Source organism: Saccoglossus kowalevskii, chromosome 9 (assembly GCF_978046115.1).
Source record: "Saccoglossus kowalevskii chromosome 9, keSacKowa6.1, whole genome shotgun sequence".
Classification (NCBI taxonomy): domain Eukaryota; kingdom Metazoa; phylum Hemichordata; class Enteropneusta; family Harrimaniidae; genus Saccoglossus; species Saccoglossus kowalevskii.
Window position 1 is genome coordinate 32,457,536 of NC_140649.1, and position 9,233 is coordinate 32,466,768.

The window sequence follows — 9,233 nt, forward strand, 5'->3', positions numbered from 1 at the left end:
TACCTTTAAACATTACATGTGTGTTTATTTTAGAAAGTGTTTCATGAGAAAACAATTTAACAATTTGAAAGAAAAGTGTTTTAGTGTTTTACTCACATGAACACAAATGTATATTATACATTAACACTGTGCAGAACATTTATAGTTTGGTGTTTCGGGTTGAAACATCATTTTGCTTTCTGAAGTGGTTCAAATTGAGCATTCTTCGAGAAAAATCACATGTGAGAATGCTCAGATGTGATTGGAACTACAACTACCGTTCACCAAATGAGAATTAATAAGAGATACTTAATTCACCACGTGTCTCGATTTCTAGTTGTACTTAGGTTGGTAAGACCATATAGGTTGGTGCGTGACATAAAATTATTTTCTGGAGGTAATATCATGACCCATCTCATCATGCGTTGAATTACGTCACTTTCGGTGATTGTCTAGTTGGCATATATACCATAATGTTTGCTCACGAGTCCCCAGACTTTTCACTCAATTTTGTATAAAAGGTGGATGCATTATTCCTTAAATGTTCTACAAATAAACTTTTTAATTACACATTTATGTCACCGTAAAACAACTAATGTTTTATATCGAAAAAGTGTATTTTTGTGTGTTTACAATGTGCTTAATTTTCATCAAAAAGTGCTTTAATAACTAAAACACTGGTGTTTTGGTAGAAAATACAATTGTTTTATTATATAATACACATGTTTTAATTACAACAGTGTGTTTTCAATTAAAACGGTGTGTTTTAATGAAAAACATGAAAGTGCTTCCGAGATTTACAGTGTAGATATATCCAATAATGATCAGAATACAGACTATACCATTTTGAGATTTATTTTTGTTAATGTATGACGGCTTAATTATCGTGTTCTTAAACCTTATCTCAGGTACCAGGGGAATCGTTACGTTTGCAACCTTCGACTGAACAAAGACACACAGAGAATGGAATCGTGTCAACTTCTAATCTCAGTCGCCCTGTGGGGAGCTCACCAAGGCTGGCTTGTCTCTCTGACAACTCCACAAGACTCTCCGCCTGCTTCGTGGAGATCTCGCTAAGACAAACTAAGATTCGCTTTATTCACTTTCAAAACTCTAACCTATCACATGGAAGTTCAAGAGTTCGAGGCGTTGCCTCAACATATTCCACTTGCAAGTAGCCAATCACACTATGTACTTAACACGTCATATACCTTACCACCTTACCTACTAATTTCTTTTCGACACTGACAAATATTTCAAACGAATTAAAAGGTAAAGATACCTTAAGTCATTGCTGAGAAATAGGCAAATGTTTGATTTTGGACTTAATATTAAAAATGACAAGCCGGTAGGCTGGTTGGCGATCCGCTCCGCTCAAAAACAAGCACCATGTTTTTGGCTGTTTCCATGGTGTGACATAAACGTGAAGCTAACGTCGGTTTATAACTAATACGAAGTTCGCAAACACCATTCAGTTTTTGGAAGTCACTTAGTTTATTACTAGGACCACAATCACTCTCCTAGTCGAGTGACTGTGCCAGGAGGTATTCTGCTGTTACATTTATTATTTCCAACAGTTTTGCGATAGCATTTTCTAGAATGAAGCGTTTCCTGTAAATGCTGGAAAGCGAAATAATGAAATAACGAGATGGTAAATATTTACCTAAAGTACAGTGTGTTGACCTTCATAAAAATATACTTCATAATGCAAAACATTAGTCACGGTGAGTTATTTAAATATACGACTCCTAATCGAAAAATATGACCACAGTCCAGAATTTCAGACGGATATTAAGAAACCTAAGAGCATATCAAAAGCATTTACTCTAAAATATAAAAAAGAACTGCAGTCAAAAGTCAAGAATGCCAGCAAATAAAGGACTCTGTCCCACAATCCTTTGTGCGCGTTATTACCGACACGCGCAAAAAACTGTACCACGCTTGTCAAATCTGGGTCAAATATACAGTACGCTACTATCTTGCCACAGTGGAGTGTTCGGTGACCATTGAATTAGCCCGTGATTCATATTTTATGTGTATTAATTTATTCATCAATTTTCGTGACTGACAGTACTGCCCAAATTTTAGCCAAAAAAACGCAACTGGTGAAACGGAAGAGCATTGCCAGGCGATGGACGCGGGGCTCTTTGGCGACGACCGCATAGAGATCAAAATACGCGTTCTATTTTTACGCGTTAAATATGGCTCTTCCATTTCGCCCCCTCCGGAATGTTCTACTTTCACAGCCTAATCTCAGGTTTTTCGAAAAACGTCGAAAAAACACAAGAATTAGTAGAAATGTTCCTGTTTTGGGCGGATTATTGATGGAGAATAATGTCTTTATTACAAAAATGCTGAAAAACCGTGAGTTGTTGCCTTAGTTATTTTTTTATTGGCGAAAAACTGCGAACTCGGCAAATTTGGTTGCACAACTTCCCTTTATCATATACACCCAGCGACACCGATAAAACTGGTAGGAGGTAATACATTTGGGGCGAAAGTATTCAAAAATTAGTTTTTGGATGTTGCAATGGCAATGGTGGGGCAGGATTGTTTTCCAATTAGTGACGGCACGACCTACCTGTGAAGTATGAACAAAACCGGCCGAGCCGAAACAATCACAGAGTTGCTGGTGAAAAGTTACCCCAACTTTAGGGTCAAATTTCTCGGTAATGAAAACAGATATCAAAAATTCAAATGGTAACTTTGTGCCCACACTCAAGCTGAGTAGAATGAGCTATGTCTGAAGTGTTTTATCCCAAATTTGTAGGAGGAGATACATTTGGCGTGAAGCTATCCAAAAATTTTGCTGTTGCTATGGCAACGGTGGGCCAAAAAAATTTTTCAGATTTTTCCTTATAACTAGGGTTAAGGTGTGACCTACCTGCCAAGTTTGAACGAAATCGGCCAAGCCAAAAAAATCACAGAAGAAATAATAGTGAACACTGGAAATGTACACACACAGACACACACACACACAAAACGACAAAAGTGATTATAAGGGCAATCCTAGCGGAGCGGATCGCCAATAACATTGAAACTCTTGTAGTTGTTGCGATACCAAAAGCATCTAAGCAATTTGATTTGGTGTTGATTATGATTTCTTAATACTTTGACGAATCACTCTTCTTTTGAAAAACTATTATGCTGGGATTTGAAGATATCCTGTACATGCAACAGAATAAAAGAAATAATCGTCTTCGATTTGGCATTGATGAATGGAAACGACAGCAAATATTAGGAATCAACAGTGCTGATGACAAACTTTATCTACATTTCAACAAAACATTTTGGCGTAAAGTGGAGGACTACGGCGATAAGTTTAATAAAGACTTGGCGAAATTTCGGGGTATGTTAGACAAGATGAAAGTCGAATGTTTAGATGAAGAAAATATGTGATTGACTATAATAGTGGTCGTAGGAATACCACATTTTTTTAAAACACAAGGCTCCCGGATATTGCTCTAAAGGGAAAGATCATGGTTTCGATGGACTTGATGCCAGACAATGACTCAGATCGGTTCTACCGTCTATTGACACTAAACTACCAGTGATAAAATAGAAATAAAATGGCATTATAATATTTGAAAAAAAAAATATATATATATATGACAAAACATGTATATCGCATCCACACACGTTTAAATCTAAACCTCTATATCTTCGGCGGAGCGATTTAGCATCGACACGCTGAATGCGTTCAAAAGCAGTAAACAATACAATTTAGTTTTGATTTCTGCAGATATATCTAACAGATTGGAAGTTTCGTAGAATTTGATTCCAGTTTAACATAATCAACATCGTCACGGTGGTCGCCGTAGCTGTTATGAACTATTAAGGCAATTCTACATAAAATAGTTAGATAGACTGTAAATAATTTACTAGAAAACATTTATATAATAGCTCAATTTTTTTCGTGTGTAATCACTTCTAAATTTATATAGGATGACTTAATATCATATGGGCATGAATAATATTTGCAACAATTGTTTGAATATAAATATAATTGTATTCGAGATGCCTACTTTTATAGGCTGAACATTGTGTTGTCTTACATCGATAATTAGTTACTTACTTAGGTGGTCATCGGTATAAATAAGAATTTCTGTGGGAAACTTCTTTAAAATTATACATGTATACATGATTTCTTTTTTTCAAAAATTCTGTGATTTTTTAGAACAGAGAAATATTATGTAGACAATTTCTGGTGCCAGGCCTGGCTTAACGCCAAATTTCTACCTGTTTATATCATCCATCAGGTGGATGGCAAAGCGACCTCTATTGCACCTGTTGAGTTGCTTTTGTTTATCTGTATTTATTAACTGCCCGGGCAAATCATGACTTGTGTGGCTGGAATGAGCAAAGGCAGTGAAATGTTTTTATGTTATATCATTTTTCTCTGTTGAGTGGCATTTGAGGGCGTGCATCACTTGGGTCAAAAACGAAACTTTTGTTCAGAAATCATCCTTCTACACACCGTGTTTGTTCTAATCTTGTCATTTTCAGTGATATTTTTGGGTACAGTTCAAATACAGCAGACGTCTCTTGTTTACCTCGGTTTTACCATAGTTTGAGCTGGCCGACTTGACAGAATATCTTTCATGTAGTTGACTAATTTTAAAGCTCAAGTCACTGACTTTGTTTATCATTTCCTTAATCTGCTCATATGCTTACATTTTCATTTGTCTTATGACGTCTGTACTAAGTGATCCAGTTTTGTGAGTCAATTTCAGGTGAAGTTTTATGCAATTTATAGTTATTAAACAGACTTGTGTTGCTCAAAATCTTAATTTTTTGTCAGCCTTGTGGTATGTTTTCATTTTATAAACCTCTTTATATGTACGATTATTGAAAAAAACAGGCCCTGTATTCGTTTTTCCGTGATATGCGCCCTCTGTCGACAATTTGTGGCAAGTGTAATGGGATATTTTTTTTTGAAAAGCTGCGCATGATTGAATAAAATAAAGTTAGAGTAACATATAGATAGGCATGTCCTGTAAAGTATCTGTTTTGTAATTTTTGTTTGAGTTTTTTTTTATTCAGAATTAAAAATGTTTTGCTTATAGCAAAGGAATTGTTTTGAAACTCATTCAAGTGACAGTACATGACACCCCTATGCTCAAATGGTTTGGTCATATTGACGCAATACAAAAGGGCTATGCTGTAGTCGCTGATTATCTGAAATTTGTTTTGGTCTAATAATAAAGCATCTTGTTGCGCATTTGTGAGTGCGTGACTATTATATAGTTCATAGTATTTCATAAGTGTGTAATGAAGTGCCAAATGTTTGCTCATGACAAATTGCGTTGTAATTTCAGTTGCAAGTAAGTTCTGTTTCACAGTTATATTTTTTTAATATCTCTTAACAGGTGGTAGCATATAGTATATACCATATCTTTATTAAACAATAGGAAGACGTTGATGCAACACTTGGTCGACGTAAATGCGATGATTATGTGTGTCGGGTTAAGAGAAAGCAGCACTGGACTGGTAGGATGTATTCAAGGTTAGACAACACGATGATTTGTAAAAGAAAAAAATATATAAAATGCATTCACTAATTAAAGGTATTATATATCACTGGTATTAGTGGCTGACCCATGAATAATAAGCTTATGCAACCATGTTACAGATGGATTCGATGATGATATGACACCAATGTTCAGACAATTACAACACGGTCACAAGTTACCTCCATGTTTAAGCTATACGTAGTGCACGCGGTTTGTTAAATCACCATGTGTATGTGCAATGACATGTGTATCAATTCATGTGTATATGGAGTTAAACATAAAAACAGATAAATTAGCATATAGATAACTATTGATGTTTTTGTAAAAGATTACTAAGAGTTAACCCACGTGTATTAAGACTGTGCCATCTAATAATAAAACCTCCCATTTCCCAGCCAATATCCGAGGAAATTACTGTTATGTAGACAGCCGTTCTATGTCGGAGCAGAAATTGACCAGGATGTACAAAGCAAACCTTCTATACGTATTGTTGTTACCAATAATAGTTCCATGTACATTATTTTCTACTAATACCACTCTTTGTCATGTGAACTATTGTTCTGGCCGTTGGTTTGTTTATTTTAGTAAATGCTTGAAATAGTATGTATCGCCGGCAATTTTCTCCACGTATGTACCTACAGTAAGACGTAAGATGTGATTAGAACATACACAACCTCCATCTACCTTCTCAGAGCTACTGTAGATGTTGATGGATGCATTCTACATAGTATACAATTAATTATTGACGAGCACATGAACGGACATACAATAGACCGCTTTGTATTTGTATAAATTCAATTTCAGTTTGTTGATATAAATTGTATAAAACAGAGTTTGCCAAATTTAGCTCAGATTTATCGATTCAATTGTTACAATTCGTATGCCGTATTGAACAGCGCGGGGATTACTTTATTACATGTAAAAGCGCAATACACCTGAGTGTACTGTCAAAGAGCCTGCAAGTATACCTGTGAGAGAAAAGATAATCGTTCTCTTATTTTGAAAAGTCTAAGAACTGTTTCAATAAATAGAAATGCTTTTAAAAAATGATACCCTATGCAATCATACCTTAATATTACAAAACAAATATAAAAATCTGGGTACGTTGAGACATGTATGTCTACTTAAGCGTACGCAATTCAATTTTCGAAATGCATATTTGTGGACTGAATAAAACAGTGATGTGTCATTTTTTATTTGTATAAGGAAGAGTAAACTAATACATGCTTATTTAATTATATTAAAAATCAATAAAAATGTACCTCAGTGTATTGCCACAGAGCTCTATACTCTGTTTTTTGTGGCTAGCCTGGAATCCAGACATTCCGAGTACGAGTCTTATTTGTAGATACTTCAAAATATTGGACTCATAGACTGCATCTAGTCTTCTTTGTTGCAAGTGTGGGAATAAGGTTTTTGTCAACATATTCAAAGTTATGTGACAGCTAATCTGCTGTAATGCTATCCCAATCCCACGAAAAGGATAATTGAGAAGCGCCAAAATCGTCAGATTCAGTATCGTCTTCCACGCATTCTTCTTGAAACGAGGTGCAGTGATCAGAAGAGGCGATTTGTCCAGAGAAGCCGACACTGGCACCGAAATCGAAATCGAGCCCAGAGCCCAGAAATGAACATGCACCGTCTCTAGATATCATTCGACTGTTGTGAGGTGACTGAACCAATGACGTCAGCACAGATGAAGAATAGAGCTGCAATGAATGTTAGAGCAAAATATATATGTTAAAAATCATCGTCCATGGCATATCATAGCATATCTACTTGTCCTGTGTCGTTGAACATGTACAACGAGTGTGTGTTACTTATTTATATATGCGTTGTATCGTAACATATGTACAACTTTAAAACATACAAGGTCACATAGTTTTAACTGCCGTTGGTAAGTGGACAAACAAGTCACCTACTATTCAATATGTATATATAAAATTCGGTGTGTTTTTTAAAACGTGGTATTAAAATGCATCTACCACTATTATAAAAAAGTAAACAAACAGTTTTAGATACAGGTGTACGTGAAACGGTTAGGTGTACGTGAAACGGTTCTTCTTCATTTTAAAAGGTGAAGCTATAATCTGTTTCTGGAGAAACTTTTGTTCACTGTTTAACACAGGGAAAACCTAAGTTGGTGAGCAAACTATTGTCGACTTGCAACTATTGAAACTTTGAACTTGTTTACATATGGGGAAAATGTTATTGTTCTAGGTCATGTAACATCACATTGCAAGCGATTAAATTGGTATTATGCAAACTTGAATCAAATCTTGAGACGTTCTCAGGTTAGCGTAATTTTTTTTTGTCAATTGTTCTAATAATTTACGTTAAATTATTTTACCATAAAAACTGTCAAAAATATTTTTAATCTAGGTTCCAACTTTTATGTCATTTTTATCAAAAGTTCGAGAGAAATATCTACACGTACCTCTTTATCGTTCTGTCTACTGTCATTACATATGTAAGGAAATGTCGGAGGACTGCCGCTGCCTTCAATGTAATACATAGTTGGCGTACTGCGCGTGTTATTACCTGGGGGACTTGATACGTTTGCTAACGAGGTCCGACTAAATTCAAAAGAATTGTTTTTCTTGTAAGGTTGTTTTTCACAAAATAAATTAGGTTTTGCTTTTATTTTCGTTGAGTCGGGTGGGGTTGGACGCCTCAAGTGTAAACACGTACTTCGTAGTGATTGCACAGCAGGTGATCCGATGATAAAATCTCCGTGACAACGAATGGTCGGATCGGAATCGATAACATCTCTAGGCAAAACAGCTGGTTGGGCACATTTTGACCACAAATGCCCGTTTGATAGATTAACGTCCTCGCCAATTATTTGATCTCGTATTTCCACGTGCGTTATTACATTAGTCAACATAGTATTCGAGCAAGTGGTGTTTCTGGATTCGACGCCGCGAGGGATGTCACCGGATTGCTGGTGTTTCAACCGAAGAACATTGTCTTCGTCTAGTCGGAGACGTGACCGGTATATGTAACTCACAATGAAGTGAACAATGAGAACTGCCGTGACAAATATCCCCACAACTATGAGAGGCAATGTGAATGTGGAATCGGACGATGAAGATGCCTGTTCCGTAGCTTGCTCGTCATCGATGAAATTGCTGTTGTTGCCGTATGAAGTACGGAATATGAAGCTTCCGTTGAAGTGTGGTGACATCGTTGCAAAACACCTTTTCAAGCATAAAGTGCAGCAGCGCACGGGCTTCTCCAGTATTTTTGCAATACAAGAGAAGCCTTGCCTGGTTGATAAAATTGAAAGGTACGAATTTTTCTTTCCTCCAATGGACAGCTGATAGAAATCAGTGTTCATTATTGATTACGCGTGAGTGTCAAGGAATATGCCCATGGTAGGAAGGTTATAATTGGCTACCGAAAATAAATTATTCATAGTATTCAACGGACTCTTATTGAATGCATGCCCAGTTGCATTAGTCCGGTCAAATCGGTAGTTTGCATGTTTGCGCCACCACGGCATTGGAAATATATACTTTCGTTTGTACCATTATAATTGAATTGAAAGGACTGCAAATTTTCAATAGCAAAAATTAAGGTTACGGAAGGCCATTTATCGTTCTGGTGTAATGCATATTTTAGACAAAATATTAATTTTAGGGGAAATAGTTTTAAAATGTGTTCTTTCTTATTAAATATATTCTCAAGTGTCACACCCAAGTACTTTATACTTTACAGTTTTATTTTGGACAGTAACGT

General features: G+C 36.0%; 1 protein-coding gene across 1 annotated transcript; it reads right to left on the minus strand.

Annotated features, from left to right (window-relative positions):
* Window positions 1-5,979: 5,979 nt before the first annotated feature.
* LOC102805075 (uncharacterized) lies at window positions 5,980-8,498 on the minus strand. Its single transcript, XM_006825087.3, has 2 exons — window positions 7,930-8,498; window positions 5,980-7,201 (listed from the first exon to the last, which is right to left on the minus strand). The coding sequence occupies exons 1-2, from the start codon at window positions 8,377-8,379 to the stop codon at window positions 6,938-6,940; spliced, it is 714 nt and encodes a 237-aa protein (XP_006825150.2). The 5' UTR covers window positions 8,380-8,498; the 3' UTR covers window positions 5,980-6,937.
* Between the last annotated feature and the right edge of the window lie 735 nt (window positions 8,499-9,233).